The sequence below is a fragment of the Crassostrea angulata genome, chromosome 1 (assembly GCF_025612915.1).
Source record: "Crassostrea angulata isolate pt1a10 chromosome 1, ASM2561291v2, whole genome shotgun sequence".
Lineage (NCBI taxonomy): Eukaryota > Metazoa > Mollusca > Bivalvia > Ostreida > Ostreidae > Magallana > Magallana angulata.
The window spans coordinates 21,658,708-21,675,430 of record NC_069111.1 but is presented as its reverse complement, the minus strand read 5'-3'; the positions used below and the strand labels follow the sequence as shown (position 1 = coordinate 21,675,430).

Below are 16,723 nucleotides of genomic sequence, written 5' to 3'. Positions count from 1 at the left end.
AAAAATTCAATATTGCAAGGGCATAATCATGTTAAAATTCACAACTGAATTATAAAAAACTTGATGTTATATCGTAGATTTTGAAAAACGGTGCGAACTTTATAAGATAAGAATTTTTGTTAGTAGAAACCGTGATTTATAATGCATATGTTGAATAATTTTGAAGGTCACATGGTTAATTTAATTAATTATAATTAATTTGTAAGATTTTACAACGATCGTAGAAGTTTTTAAGTAAAATAGCATATTTCAAATTCACCCATAAAAGTTTGTCAGGATTAGGTAGGTGTATGCCCTTGCAATTAAGTGATTTATTTAGGTACTCAGCTTTCAGATATACGATATTTTTTACAAAACCGAGGTTGCTTCTTTATACGATGCATGCTTTTAACAAATTGAAAATAAGACTATATAGGTAGCATTCTACTAAAAACAATGTTAAACAAAATATCCATTTATAATTTTCCGTTAATTTATGACATTTATTTTTCTTCGCTATAAAACTGCATCAGAGCTTTCAATGACTTAACTTAGTGCGTCATTTTAAAGCATATGACGTCATATTTTGTAGTACAGCTAGAACGAAATCTCGCTTATTTTTCAGTGTGTACGATATAACGGACATCAAAATTGTAAGTAATATTATTATATAGTTGTTTTTAATTAAAAGATAAGTATAAGTTAATTTTGCTAATAAATAGATTAATAAGTATTTTCGGGGTTTGTAATATATTGTGATGTCATAATGCACATTTCCCGTACTTTTTGTTTGAACAAAATTTATTGACAGCCTTAAGGAAGGAGTCTTTTTATTATCAAACATACTTCTTATAATAAGAAAAGCATTAAATTTTGACACAGTCAAACGGATCATATTACTTAATGATTCTATCAGTTTAATTAAATTTGACCTTTTTGTTTTCGGATAAAGGTCAGGTCAAGGTCACTACCTTTTCCTCAACGTAAATACTGATAAAAATAAGGGTAGCTCTTTATAGTTCTATAGACATTTGTTTAAGATTTGAAGATTCAAATCTTTAATGAAATCATAGATTATGAGAGTGTCTATTAGCTTATACTACTAAATTGGAATAAATATTTATACTAAAATTGATATTGCTTAGCCCGCATTTCCTCTAATTTTCTTCAATTTTGATGAAATTTTGATTATTTTTTTATGCTTCCAATAATAAAATATTTCTAATTTTTATGTATTATGAAGACTTTCTATAAAGATATAAATTGACAGAAAAGCTAATATATTGACCGTTTCATAAGAGAGAAAAACTGATTTTAGTGATTTTTTCACAAAAATCAATGTATAGAATGGGCGCTTTAAAAAGCTTATAAAAATATTATTTGATAGGCAAATCATATTTTAAAAACATATTCTGAAACCCAAGTATCATATTATTAGTTCACATTAGTAAAAAAAATCCAACATTATTGTTATTGTTTTTAAAATGCTAAAACAGACTCATTATATATATGTAATCTGCAGCAATTCTGAATTGCGCAACATGTGATATTTTCCTACGCCAATATTACGCCAAAAATATAGTCCTTGTTCCATTCTAAACATTGATTACATTTTTCTATGCCAAGTTGTATGATAGTAAAAAAGAAAGAAAAATATACTATTTTAATTTCCTTTCATCTTGATTTAATGAACAAATAATCAAATTTACGTTTGACAAGTCGAAAACCAGAAAAGACTCCTTCCTTAAGGTATCTCACTCCTCATGTTTTGATTGCATTGCGCAGATGATCATTATATTTGAAATGAATATGATTTTATTTATTTAATCATCACAGATAGATTATTATTTCATAATTACACAACATTCATAAAGGAAATCCATTTGAATTCAAAAAACAAACAAGTTTTTTGGGGAACTATTTTTTCGTGCGGAAGGTTTTTTAGACGAAAATGACAGAAACAAGCAATTTTATGAATTTTCAATATACTTTTCTTTTTATTATACTTTATTCATTATTCACATTTTTAACATTTGATAGGTTTGTAACATATTTTATAGGTTCTGTGTGACATGTACAAAATGAAATCTTGAGAATGTGATAGCCGTTTAGCATGAAATTATGCAAATATATAGAACATGTCTGAATTTTTTTAAGCCAAATTTTGCGAGAATTTTACCTTTGAAGCCCTATATCTAAAATTTGACATCACTGACTCCCATGTTATATTATGTCAAAATGATACTGAATACATATCTAGGCAAACTGGATTAATCTTATAAAATTCTTGATATTCAAAAAGTTTTTATTTCAAATCAAATTGTAACTATTATAGAAATTGTCTATTTTAAGTGCAAAAAGGTCACAAAAAAATTTATGCAGCTTCGTACAAATTTTTTGCGTAATCCCTCTATTCAGTGTGACCATTGTGCATAATTAAAAACAATATTTGAAGAAATAAGTTTGCTTTATCAAAAATACTGACAACAAATCCTAATCAAGATGAAATTGCATTTTAGGTGCGAAAAGGTCAAATTAAATAGGCCATAACTCAGAGGGATGGATACTGACCCCCCATTATCTTTGTATTTTTTAAGTATGTTTTGTCTACAGATTTCAATGATATACTTCTCAAGAAATTCTTGATACAACAACATTGAGGAGTGGGATACCTTAACTGTGTATTAATATATATATATATATATATATATATATATATGATAATGAAGTAATGTTACGATGTACAGCGGGGTATCGGTTCTGTCTGTGGTCAGCTAAGGAAATACGCCTTCATGATTTCCCGTGCTTCACCTAGAGAAAAAAATGTATCAAAATCCTAAAGGGATGTATTATACGCACCCCTTTCTCACGGTAAAAAATGCTAAAAAGTGCGTATTATATTCACCAGATTACGGTAATTAGTGTATAAACACAAGCCCATTTAAAACAGATTTGCAACCTGAACATTATTATAAAGTTTCTGTCTGCCATTCTCCTGTTAACCTTATATACTTGTACATGCATATGATTGTTTACATTTACTTGTACTGATAAAATCTACTGCTTAAAGTTAATGAAAAACTGAACTGAATATGACACTTTTTTAAACTTTTAACTTGAAAAAAGTAATTGAAATGTAATTGTAAATACATGATATTTTTTGGAATGTATTTAAATACATTCAATTACTTGTAATTGAAGGGAGACTTAATTACAACTTACTTCCAATTACTTAAAAAAATGTAATTTATTACACTATATTACAAATACTTCTTTCAATTACCCCATCCCTGCTTATCAGTGCTTATTTCTATGCTGTATTTTATGCTTGATCTGATGTTTGATCGACTATCAATTCACAACTGGGTTATAATATCTGAATCTCATTGGAGGATGGGTATACTACTGGTTTCACACCTTATCCAACCCTTAAAGAAGTTTTGCCCTGGGTCCACAGGACACATTGAAGTTGTGCGAGTGGTTTACGACACAACCAAGACCAATTATGCAGTTTATTACAGGTGTGTAGCATTCACTTGTTTTCTCGTTTCGATACACTAAAGGTATCGGTAAGATAGATTGGAGTTAAAATTTGAAATATTTGTAGGTCTTTTGGGAAAATCACAATCCCACTCAAGCGATGCGTCAAGGGAATGATACAGGAACTCAGTACAGATCTGGGATTTACTATTACGATGAGGAACAAAACAGACTGGCAGAAGCCTCCAGAGATATGTATCAGAAGAAACTGGATGATAAAGGACTCGGGAATTCATTCCCGTCCCAGAGTTTTATTATGCTTAAGACTACCACCAGCAGCATTTACACAAGAATCCCAAAGGCTATTGTGGACTTCGGGGTACAGGGGTCCTGTGTGTCCTGTGTTGTCCTGTGGGGTTATTCTCTAAAGAGAAGAGTGAATAATAATTAACTATTTGTCTTTAATCCTTAGTATTTATACATTTTGAAGGTTTTGATATGTTATTACCATACAATGTTTCGTTGAAACAAGACTTTTCAATGCACATTTTGCCGTGATAAAGAGTTTATCATGGTGTAATTGTTGTTTCAAACAGTTGTTGATCCTAGTGTTAGTGGTATGATATACATGTAGTAGTACCAGGAGCCTCATAGTTAACTTGATTTATATCAACTACATGTATAATTAACAACATAATAACACTTATTGTGTGTAAAATCATGAAATTCGATTAACATGGACATTAATTTATACATGTATGCCAAGCTAGTTTGCTTCCTACGTAGGTTCTTAAATTTTCGACGGATCAGTAACAATGAATATAAAAAATATATCAATTCAACATGCTGTTATCTTATCAGTCGAACATACAATGAAAGTATGTTGTCGCCACTCCACGCTGACCCATGGCTGATAGATCTAATTTTAGGAAAATGTCACCAATGCAATGCTTGTGTCTATGCATTTCCGTGTTTCATATCCACAAACGTGTTGCAGCTAGCTGAGTCGGGTGGAACATTATATTTGCCATCAAAATAATGTGAGTAAAATTTTAAAAAATGCTAACAAAACGCTTGTTACTCTTTGATTATCCTTAGATAGATACTTATGTAATGACTGAAAATTATATAGAGAAACTAACATGACGTTTGATGTTCAAACCACAGAGGAAACGTTTCGAAAGACGTATAACAGCTTTTAATCAAAATAGATCAATCAATCAATTCATCCATCAAATTTTTTGTTGTTGTAAAAACATATATAAAAGACATCTATTAAACAGCTGTATAGCGATGACATCAAATTTCCGTGTCTCTAACAGAACGACCTTGTAGTAACCTTATCGTAGACTAGGCCACTCTTGTCTCGTTAGCACAGCCACTGCGGAAATGATAGGAACGGTCTTGTTTGGTCTGTGCCTTATTCTAGGTAAGAAACGCTTGTAAGTATATTACCTATACTCATCTTCTTAAGTTTCAATTTAGAATTTTTAAACACAACGTGTATCATTTAGTCATTGTAGTCTAATTTGGACAGAGAGTACTAGCTGTGATGCGTTAACTTGTATTTAAAGGTAATTGACCGTTTGGTCAATACCCATTATATATTCATGACTATATCTAAGGACTAACAAAGTGAATAAATAATTGTTAGTGTCTACATGTAAAGAAAGCAAATGAATCGCACCCAATAATATGCCAGGGGTAAACAACGAGCAACGATTTTTTTTTCTAGTGGCACACGATAAATGACATTGTTTCTTAGTATTAATTTTATTAATTACAGTATGTCTGGGTCTTCTTTTTTAAATGTTTTACTAGACTTTGACCAGCGCGCGTGCACGGGTTGACTCTACCACCCAGCATTTATTGGAAACTTAAGAAATTGAAAGTGCTTGATACATAAAAAGAAACATACTTTTTTGGTCATCATATCCCAACATATCCTAGGCCTCAACACACTAAAGATAACAGAATTGTACAATTAACTACATGTATAGATAATTTTAAAAAGTGAAAGAAAGTCACCGTGATCTCTATATATATTGTTGACATTTACATATCCAAGCTTTAACCCTACAATAATGCTATTAATTTCACCACACTCTGCTTAGTACTGTGTTTAGGGACATGCCTTCATCACAGCTAAAATGCCTCCCATATACCCGTAACCTTAGCAAAAAACTGCAGAATCGCTCAGAAACGATTTTGAGAAAATAAATGAAACTTCATTGAAAATAACAGTGTAATTATTCATAACAAACCATTTAGAGGATGTGAATACATTTCATCTAAAATATTAATTCATGTTAATGAAAAATCCAACACTTTTTCACCAACGTTTTTTACTTGCTTCAAATTTATACACCATGTTTACATTCGAAACTCTCGGAATTTTTCATATCAAACGCACTGAGTTAGAGTTATCTCTCGTATTTTCTCTGATGAACAGAATTTACAGGTATTTGTATTATCGTTTCTGGGTAAATCCATGCAAATGTGATATTGTCGAAACATAAACTAAAGAGCCTTTCCGGTAATGTGATGTGCATGCGCAAGATTGTAAAATCCAAAATCCAGCCGATTTCCGGAATTTTAAAAGGAATTTTCGTTGATTATTAATTAGCGAAGCTTGATGGAGAAAAAATAAATACAAATTGGTAATCTCCAAGTACCAATTATTTATAAAATATATAAAACAAAAGACAATACTCTTTCGATTTCTTGGTATTAAAGCCCAAAAATTCGAGTTTGTTATTTAAATATAGTAGTTTAGATATAGATTTGCAAAGCATAAACAAGGCAGAAACAATGTCATTTATCTTGTCTAAAAAATAAAAAACTTCGTATCTCGTTTTTTGCTCCTGGTATTTTATTGGATGTGATTCTTTTCTTCTTTTCATGTTGACCTTATCAATTATTCGTTCATTTTGTTAGTCCTCGGATATAATCATGTATATTTTCAAAAGTGTTCAGAATCACAGATATGCCTCTTTGTTGATAACTTAAACTGTTGCCGTCGCTGAAACTTGTTCAATGAATGCAGAATCCTTCCTCACTCTGTTATTATCTCAGATCTATATTAACCATGTACCGCTGAAAGATGCGCTGATCTGTACTTGCTCTTTTACCGTATTTATTTTAGTTTTTTCTGCATCATTACAAAATTACAACACTTGTATATGTTTTAAACTTATTCTTTTTCGTCAGCTGATGTTGTTGGACATGATACCTTAATCTGCAATGAGTCTCAATGTAAGTGAAATATTTTACATAAAATAATGAATCTGTTCTATTTATAGTTGCTTTTATGGCATGTGCTATCAATAAACGTGTAAACAATGGTTGATTCTTTAAAAGGTATATCATGTCATCACTGCACTAATCACGATCCTTGTCTGCCAAAGATGAAACTTACATGCTACACATTCGTGAAGAGAGGTGGGAGCGGCGGCAATGGTAATCACGGAGACCGTAACTGCGTATGTCAACCGGAAGACTACTGTGATGGATTCTATTCATGTCACAATTGGCCTTGTCCGGACTCTGGTAACTGTTTAAATGTACATTTGTCTTACCGACATCCTTGACTTTATGAATTTTTATTATTGTGCAACTTTAACGATATATTAAAAAAAAATTCCATCATAATACTTGTATTTCCATATTCATCATTCATACTAATACGTACTTCAAAATTGAAGTATTTGGTAATCTCTTTCCCATCCCTTTCTCCGATTGTTAACATGGTTAAAGTGAAGGTCAATTATAAACTTGACTAACATATTTCATAAGATATATAGATCTTTCAAAACACAGAAAGGATCAAGAGCATGTTTGATAGGCCAATCAACTTTAATAAAAAAAAATTACATCTGTTTGCATGTGTTCTACAGATTTGCTTCAGTGTGTGATGAATTGAAAGATCATCCAGGTACAAAGGATATTAAATAATAGTAGAAGTTTAATTAATTTCACCTTTCATCAAACTCAGTATACATGTATAAACGTCTTTAATATAGCAACATTGAAGCGGATATAAAATGACTACCATGTCCCTGACACATTTTTACATATCAAAGGTCAATCTCATTTTACACTTAAACAATTATGAAAATATGATCCATGTAGAATTCAATAATTTTATTTATAAAAATAATATTAGATTTCTTCGATATTAATAGAGAAAATTTAGACTTCTTTGATATTACTCGTTATTTGCGTAAAAATAGTTTCTACTGGCGATATAAATAGAAGTGAAAAATACAGTAATCAGGATCTGACATCTCTCTCTAGATGGCAATTGCACTTTTTTATCCAATATATGATTATATATATCCGATAACAAACAATTGTAAGATAAAATGGTTAAATTTATATCAGAGACAATCATTTATTAAAGTTTTGCGATTTGTTTGTTGTCTACGATTTCTCAAATCCTTGCAGACCTAAATGTATCAGTGACAATAATTGCATCACAATACAGTGATATTGTCCAAAAATTCCTTGACCTACAGGGTTCATCCCACAGTGTAATATATGGAACCATAGATGTACCTGTGTCCATCGAGACGAAACTTGTTCCGGAAGAGATGTCAGCACCTGTAAAATTACAAATTGCCATTCGCAGGAAAAACTATATTGCGACCATGGGATTTGTTCTTGCAAGTCGCTCAATTACTGCAACCAAGACAACTCTGACTGTGCGAACCATTCCTGCAATGCAGACTTAGGAGAATCTCCATTCTGTAACGTCACGCGATGTCAATGCGCAGTCGTCGTGGACACATGTCAAGGAAGTGACACCAGTTCGTGTCAACATCTAAACTGCAACGGGCAGTTCATGCACCAGATCTGTAACAATGGAGTGTGTCAATGTCAGCTGAATCCGTGTGAGTTCCTTTGGTGTAATTTTCTTCTCCTTCTTACATAAAAATCCACAGTTTTGGATTTAGATTTTCTCTTGTATGTTTACCAGCATGTAGTTCGGTGGTTGAATGCACAGAGACAAACACTGCGATGCAGATCGGAACCATTACATTAGAATGCAAATCTCAATACGGCCTCTTTACAGACTGCGAAAACGGAAGGTGTCAGTGTTTTCAGGTATTGGGTTTGCATTGTTTTCAAACTGTTTCACCCTTTTGATTTTTAACTTTGAATTTAAACAATTTTGGCGTTTTTGAAACTTAAATCAATTTCACTCAAATAGAATACTTCATCGACGACGACAGCACTATCTACACCACTTACAGTACCAACAACAGCAGGTACAACAAGAAGTACAACACCACAAAAACAAACAACAACAATAGCAAGTACCATACCACAACAAACAACAACAAGTACCGGCCCAAAACAACCAACAGCAACAAGAGATACCATAACTCATCAAACACGTATGTTAATGCATTTTTTTAATCGGGTAAACATTTTTCTAGTACAACTTAAGAAACCGTTGAAAAACTCTGACGATAAAACGATCGCTTAATCATCAGAAGGCCATACATCCATCCCATCCCCCTCCCCGAAAAAAAAAATAACAATACGTAGTAGTTTCCTCATATTAATATTGTTGGTCATGTGCACATATCCGATAGGCGTGGCCACTATGACCACACATTGGATAACTGCACATAATGAACAATATAGTATGGGATAAGTTATATACTTGTACCATAGTTTACTATTATTCATTATGTTTGATTATAGTTATACGGACGTGCACTTGCCTGTATACAATTTGCTGGTCTTTACATTACACTTTGTACTACATGAATATTTATTAACATGAATTTCTATCCCCAAAAATGAATAAACGTATTCATTATTCTTTAGAAACTTTTTAAAATTCTTACAATTAAATGTTTAGTCTGTTCATTGTGGTATTTGAAATTTCATTTTCTGACTTCAATTACCGAAATTTGCTTCAAAGAATTTAACTAATAAGTATCTAAAATTATATTTGGTTGATGATGGTACAGACATTGTAGTTACTCTTTTTAAAAATTCTGTTTCATACTCAGTATCAATAATACATCTGTTGGCAAAATTGATCGAAAAACATTAAACAATATACAATGGTTTCAAATCAATCCAACAAAAGCAAAAGAAAAACAATAAACAAACAAACCAACAACAACAACAAAAAAACAAACAAACAAACAAAAACGAAAACATTAAAAACAAATAAGGAATCATTCTTTGAGTATTATGAGGTGAAGGGCTTTATGATAGATTTGATCACGCCCCGACCGAAATTATCACCTCATAATATTCAAAGAATGATTCCTTATTACTTATATTTATATAATTTAAAACCATCGTACGATTAAATATTTAAATATAAATAATCCAACCCCGCAGACGCCTCAATTTGGCGTCATTTGTATTATGAGTTATAGAGTACTAAATCGATACGTAGTGTTATCACAGACAAAGACACTGGAAAATGTAAATATAAGAATGATAAATGTATGGCGCAAAACCATAAAGGTTAAACGTTAAATCCGAATGGCCACCACTACTCACTATATATAGAAAACAAGTTAACTATTCAAACGCGTATAAAAGATAAACCTGGGCTCCGTTTTACAAAAGACCTTTCGACAAAGTCATAAATATTTTCAGTCTTACGAAAGATATAAAAAGAACAAAACTTAGACAGAACTTTGTTTATACAACTACTCTGATGTTCATGATGATATTCTACAACCATGAAAATAAAACATTGATTAGTTTGGGATTGATTAGCATTCATTAATTTGGTCGTAAGTCGTAAGTTTTTTTTGTAAATCGTAGCCCTGCATATCAATCAGACTCTCGTTGTCCGTCATGTTCTTATCTGTTGTTTGATCGTAACTATTTCAGCTTCTGCAACCACCGATCTTCCCACTCCTACAGTGGAGGAAGTACTAACAACAATACAACCAATAATCAATGCATCCATTGATCCTAACGGTACTGGTCAGTTATGGTATAGTTAATATTAAACATGATTATGTTAAAAATTATGATAATACATGAATGCATGTTTTGATGCAAAATAAACACCATCTGTACATTTAGCTGTAGATCTAAGCACTAAGGGAAGTTCCTTACATAAAAAATGAAAGATTTGGCACTAGTTTTGACTGATTGACCGTAGAGCTACAGCTTTGCGGCTACGATATTTTGTGTCCTTACTTCGTAGTAATAACTGCAGAATGTTCATATGGATTGTATTATAAACGTTATTTAGTTGGGGTTTTTTTAAAACATACTAGTACACGTGAAAAGCTGTGACGATGATTTGAAACAATGTATATTTAAAAAGCTTCATTTGAAACTGACACTTGATCGACTTTGAACATCTTTCAGCCTGTGCCTCTAGGATAGACTGTAATCAACAGAACACCCATGCTACGTTTTTGCCCTTCAACATGCCGTGTCCTGTAGATCACATTGACTGTGTTAACAACAAATGCTTCTGTAGCGTAGACAAGGTCAAGTTTAGGTTTATTATTGGTTGATTGACAAGTTTTTAAACACTCCTTTAAATACTAAGAATTCAATTATTTGTATGCCTCTGATAATTTGAGGGGGTATTAAAGCTATACACGCTATAATTTGCGTCAATTTTGAATAAAGGGGAAAATGTATGTGTTTGATTACTAATAAAAGTTACCTTTATTCTGTTAATTATAATGCTCAATTCGATCACGTAACAAATATATCAAATATTAAACAATAAAAAATATTTATTTTCCTGCCAGGAAAGTAATGCCTCCTCGTGAATATCAATCTATCACGTGATATCGACAGCTAAATTTAGCCTATCATACCAAAACTGGTGAAGGGTCAACATCTTCATAATTGTGATAGTTTCACAAAGGAAAGGATATTTTCAGTAAAGCATAAGATTGTCCGATATACGAGTACAAACAAAAGAAAAAAATACAAGCCTGTGAGTGGATATGAATACTTCCTTTAAAAAAATGACGTAGACCTGTGTTTTTCCCCTATGTGCTATTTATAGATCCTATAAGTGTTAATGCAGAAGTAAGGGTATCGTGAATGGCAAGCGTATTTTACTCATTATACATGTATGTATTTCAAATTAACAACTGTTAAGCATATAAAAATCAAGTTGGATATTTAAGTAGGCAAACAATAACGACCACCTAGTTCTCCGCGGACATGCGCAATGAGGTCGGTTTGCTCTTCCTTCATCAATATTCATGAAAAGGTGTATTTTCCTGGCAGGAAAATAAACAATTAAAAATCTATATCTTTGTAACGAGATGGAATTCACCCTTGTAATTTACAGATTAAGGATAACTTTTATAAGTAGACAAACACATGCGTTTTCACTGTCATTCAAAATTGACGCAAATTATAGCGTGTATAGCTTTAAAAAGAAGAGTATAGACAATTTTTTTAAAAACATCTTAACCTTTGCGCTGCTGTATTGTTATCATATAAGAAGAGCAACCTCTGCTGAAATGTTTTAGATAGATCATGCTGAAGACATCAATTCTGCAACAATGTACAAAATCTTTATTTACAAAGCTATGAATAGGAAACTTTTCAAGGTTATAGAGCAAAGTTTTTTTGTTATTTTTGCAAGATTTTCATTCATTTCATTAAGTAGTGCTGCCGTGGAAACCATTTAGTTTACTTATTGCGGAAAAAAAAGTTAAAATATTTTTAAATTAATAGCTTTATTCAAAGTAGTGAATCAGAGGAAAATTGATTTGAATATGATACAAAAAGTACAGTTACTGTAACAGATAAGACAAATATTATTTCATTATCAGAAAATTTTCATTCCATTAGACAAATCTCGCCTGGTGATTGACACAATAAAGGAAAATATTCACACTCATCATTAATGAAATTCTTGTTACTATTTCACTGTTAAAAGTCTTATGATCAATAATTTTTCGACAGCAACTTTTTTGGGGCTTTTCAAAAGATAGTTCCAAGGTTATATACAAAAAGATCAAGGTCCCCATAACAAATTAAAACCCAATACATTTTCAACGTTAATAGGAGAGTTTATGTTGACAAGTTAATCAATGCCTTGTTAGTTCCTTCATGTGGTGCTTCTAGTTTCTTGAAAATTTTGTTGATATGGTATACTTAGTCTAGAATGTTTACAGATTTCGTCTAAATTACTCGTTTTGCAGGGCAAATACATGTATGTTATAAAGTGATCATTTTGGATTAACATATTATATAAAAATGAAATGATAGACAATGTTTTCTGAAAAGTAGCTTATAAGATACATTTAGGTTTATAACGGGTTCAATGGCATTATTTTAGATAACTACAACAACTCCTAAACCTACCACCACCTCCACCACCGCTGGTAAGTATATTTATGTAATTAAGCGTCATTTCTGGTCCCATCGCCATTTAAAAAAGAAAACGATAAACGACAATCAAATAATTTCTATTATTCACTCTTATCATAATCTGTATGAAAAAAAAATCGAGGCAAATCGATATGAAAGATGTTCCTTTTTAGCCGGGCTCTGCTGAAAGCAGAGTCCTGGCTATAGGCAGGCAAATCGCCAATGTTACTATAAATAGCACAAGTAAACAAAAAACCAAACAGCGTCAAGGTAAAGCTTCCGCTATACCAAATAGTTACACAAAGAGCCACGTTTTGTCAAAAGTGTTGGCATTTTGTTTCTTCTTTTTAAATTTCGAATGAATTGTCTATCTTGTTTAGTTTTCTTATTATTAACGTGTTTATAAAACGTTACTATGCATTTTGGACACATACAATGCGCATGAATTTCCATGAACTACTTTGCTGCGCGATAAAGAAATGGGGATTGAATATATAATGCTTGTTGCAAAATTCAAGGCAGCAACTGTTGAACTTTTTAACTTCTACTAGACAGACATATTTTTTGTTTATAGCCGCTTACAAAATTTGGTCGCTCTCTGATGCTTTGCCAACATTAAAAGCATGAGAGAGAGAGAGAGAGAGAGAGAGAGAGAGAGAGAGAGAGAGAGAGAGAGAGAGAGAGATGTTCAATCTTTACTACACAATATGCATAAAGACACACTAAAAGAGCCCGGCTTTCAGTACTTCAGTACTTTGATTATTGCTAGTAAATATTAGGATTTTAGTATATACGGGTATGATTTTCAGATGTTTGACATGAACAAAATTTTAACTCTTTGCATGTATTTATTAATTAAAACTCCTGCCACAAACTAAAAGGTGACATATACCTCAAAATTTTGTTTTATTAATTCCATACAAGCTCGATCAATTTCCTGTCACCAGTGTGGGGATCCAGACGCGAATCTACCGTGTGACTTGCGAACTGTTTACATGGGTCAGCCATCCCAATGCAGTACTGGCAGTTATTGTATGACGGATGTCGTCCAAGGCTCTGATGGTACCGTCGCCATCTACAAAAGGTACAGCTATTGTCTGTATCTCAATTAAATCTGCTTATGATCTTAGAAAGAGTAAAGATGTTTCAAATATCACCGTTATTGTGTATTATAGTTGTGTAAAGGAACTGGCGACAAAAAGGTCCAGCTATGACACTCTATCCCTCATTTGTACATTGTATATCTAAGAAAGTGAAAAGATACTTAGAACTGTGTTATAGTTAAAGTGTGTGGACGAGTTGACGTTTCGTAGCCATGGTAACTAGTGGATGAAAGTGTAAAGATATTTACTTCTAATGTCGATATAACTCTTTAGGTGTGTGGTGAGTTGACGTTTCGTAGCCATGGTAACTAGTGGATGAAAGTGTAAAGATATTTCTAATGTCTATGTAATTGTTTAGGTATATGGACGAATTGAAGTTTCGTAACCATGGTAATTAGTGGATGAAAGTGTAAAGATATTTACTTCTAATGTCGATATAAATCTTTAGGTGTGCGGTTGAGTTGACGTTTCGTAACCATAGTAACTAGTGGATGAAAGTTTAAAGATACTTCAAATGTCTATGTAGTTTTTAAGGTTTGTGGGCGTGTTGGTTTTCGTAACTATGGTAACTTTTGGATAAAAGTTTGAATAATTATGCTTCTTTTTTCGATGTATCTGTTTAGGTATGTGGATAAGTTGACGTTTCATAGCCATGGTAACTAGTGGATGAAAGTGTAAAGATACTTTTTATGTCTATGTAACTGTTTAGGTGTGTGGACGGGAATTGACGTTTCGTTACCAAAGTTACTAGTTGATGAAAGTGTAAATTATTTACTTCTGATGTCGATGTTACTGTTTAGATGTGTGGACGAGTTGACGTGTCGTAACGAGTGGATGGCCCAGTCGTCTGATCAGGACCGCTGTCTGCGGTACGCAGAGGGCGCTGTACCGGGGCAGTACACGTGTCATTATTGCTGTACTGTTGATGGATGCAACTCAAACATTGTTCCAGAAGCCAGAACTTTCTACAGTACCTCTTCCTCCATTAATAACTAATAAAAAAATCAATGTGATTAGTTCTTTAAATTATTTTTTCACTTTATGCTATAGTATGCAGGAGTTAAGTCTTACAGTCCAAGCACAGATAAAAGAGAAAAATAATTGAAGTTCCTCCGTATGGACTTACAGTGGGAAAGAACAATAGATATGTTAAATATTTGCATATCTATTGTTCTTTCCCACTGTAAGTCCATACGGAGGAACTGCAATTATTTTTCTATAATCGCAATTGCTCTGTCTGTATACTATGACGTCATAAAGGTGTGACTTTTCCATGACGTTATAGATTTCAACCACTTTACGATACATCATGTGTTTTTCTCCAACTTCATAAAACTGATGTATTTTTAAATTAAAACATGTCTTATAATAACATTTTAAAGGAATTATTGTTATAACATACATCATTGATTCTGTTAACAAATCTATGTGCATTAAAATGATACATTACAGTCTAAATGTTTATTTTTGATGCAATAGCTAAATGTCAAGGTCTAGGCTAATACAGGGTATTTGCGAGTGGTAAAATGCAAATATAAGTAATAAACAACGATTATTTAGTGAACATGGCGTTATGAATAGCAACTGCTCTGCTGGCATATTTTCCATGATGCGCTAGCGCGCATCATGGAATATGCCAACAGAGCAATTGCTATTCATAACGCCATGTTCACTAAATTACGTTGTTTATTTCTTAAACAAACACAGGTGAACAACAAACATGCAATAATAACATATCAAATTTTATTATACTTTCATGTTAAATACTGAAATCTGATTGGTTTAGACGCAGTTGATAATCCGTTCTATTACCCTCAGCGTTAGCAACACACTTGGCAACGGGTAACACAACAAATTGTTACATGCGCGTAAATTATGCGCGTACGGTTCACCGTAGAGTTCACGTCATTTCTATATAAAAGCAGTGAAATTGTCTTTAATATTAAGACATTCAGTATAATAAAATAAATAGTGCCTGTTTGGGAGCATAACAGTTGTCAACCTCCGCTTCGCGTCGGTTGACAATGGTGTTCTCGGGGTGTCAATTTCAACTGTTATCCTCCCAAACAGGCACTATTTATATAATATATAATATTGAATAAAACTGGCTCAGTCATCCATGTATAAATAGATAGACTTGCTGGATTGAAGAATTCTCATGGAAGAATCGCCCCGATATATGAGATATCGCTACAACGGAATAAAATGGAACGAACATACACATGTACGTGTATATAGATTCTGTTGTTATTATCATAGTACAGTTTAATATTTCCTTAGAAAATAAGATGTAAAGCAGGGATCTTTGTATTTGAAATGTCCATTTCAACGGACAACTCTAATTTGTTGCTACAAGTATTTAGTATGTAAGGCAAATAAAACAAATTCAACACTGGGGGCGTTATAAACAAATACATTATGATTAATGACAACAATATAGACACATTTCTTATATATCCGGACGCTTCACCTATCCGCCTATCCGGACAACTTGACTTGGGAACACAAGCGTCCGGAGAATTGAAGCTCCACTGTAAATTACGAAAATTCATTGTCCAAGTATGACTCTTCTTGCCAAAACGAAACTGCTACTTGTCAATTCACCAGTCTTCTATTATTTCAAATTTATAAAAATGAAACTAGCTGTTTTCTAATTTCGAACAACATCGGTTTATTGTGGTAATGTTTCCTTGTCGTCAGTAAAAGCGTTCGCCATTCTACTGACTCAAATATAGCCATAGCAATAATGGCTGCGGCTATCTTTCCTATAATATGTTTTTTCAATTGACATTATCAATGAATATCCAATACAATTCAAAAAG

At 32.4% G+C, this 16,723-nt stretch overlaps 1 protein-coding gene across 5 annotated transcripts in view; it reads left to right on the top strand.

Moving 5' to 3' along the window:
* The window catches only part of LOC128161222 (protein kinase C-binding protein NELL2-like), a 42,080-nt gene extending 27,166 nt beyond the window's left edge, over positions 1 to 14,914 (top strand). For 2 of the 5 annotated variants that reach the window (XM_052824473.1, XM_052824452.1), the window contains 3 exons: positions 12,767 to 12,812; positions 13,723 to 13,882; positions 14,702 to 14,914. In XM_052824473.1, the coding sequence (XP_052680433.1) occupies positions 12,767 to 12,812; positions 13,723 to 13,882; positions 14,702 to 14,897 (402 nt within the window). In that variant the 3' untranslated portion in view covers positions 14,898 to 14,914. Of the gene's footprint in view, positions 1 to 4,348; positions 4,500 to 4,781; positions 4,889 to 6,669; positions 6,715 to 6,819; positions 7,009 to 7,976; positions 8,352 to 8,437; positions 8,566 to 8,671; positions 8,859 to 10,329; positions 10,426 to 10,818; positions 10,944 to 12,766; positions 12,813 to 13,722; positions 13,883 to 14,701 lie in introns of those variants that run through there. The other 3 variants (XM_052824491.1, XM_052824483.1, XM_052824459.1) reach the window with 3 other exon arrangements.
* Positions 14,915 to 16,723: the final 1,809 nt, after the last annotated feature.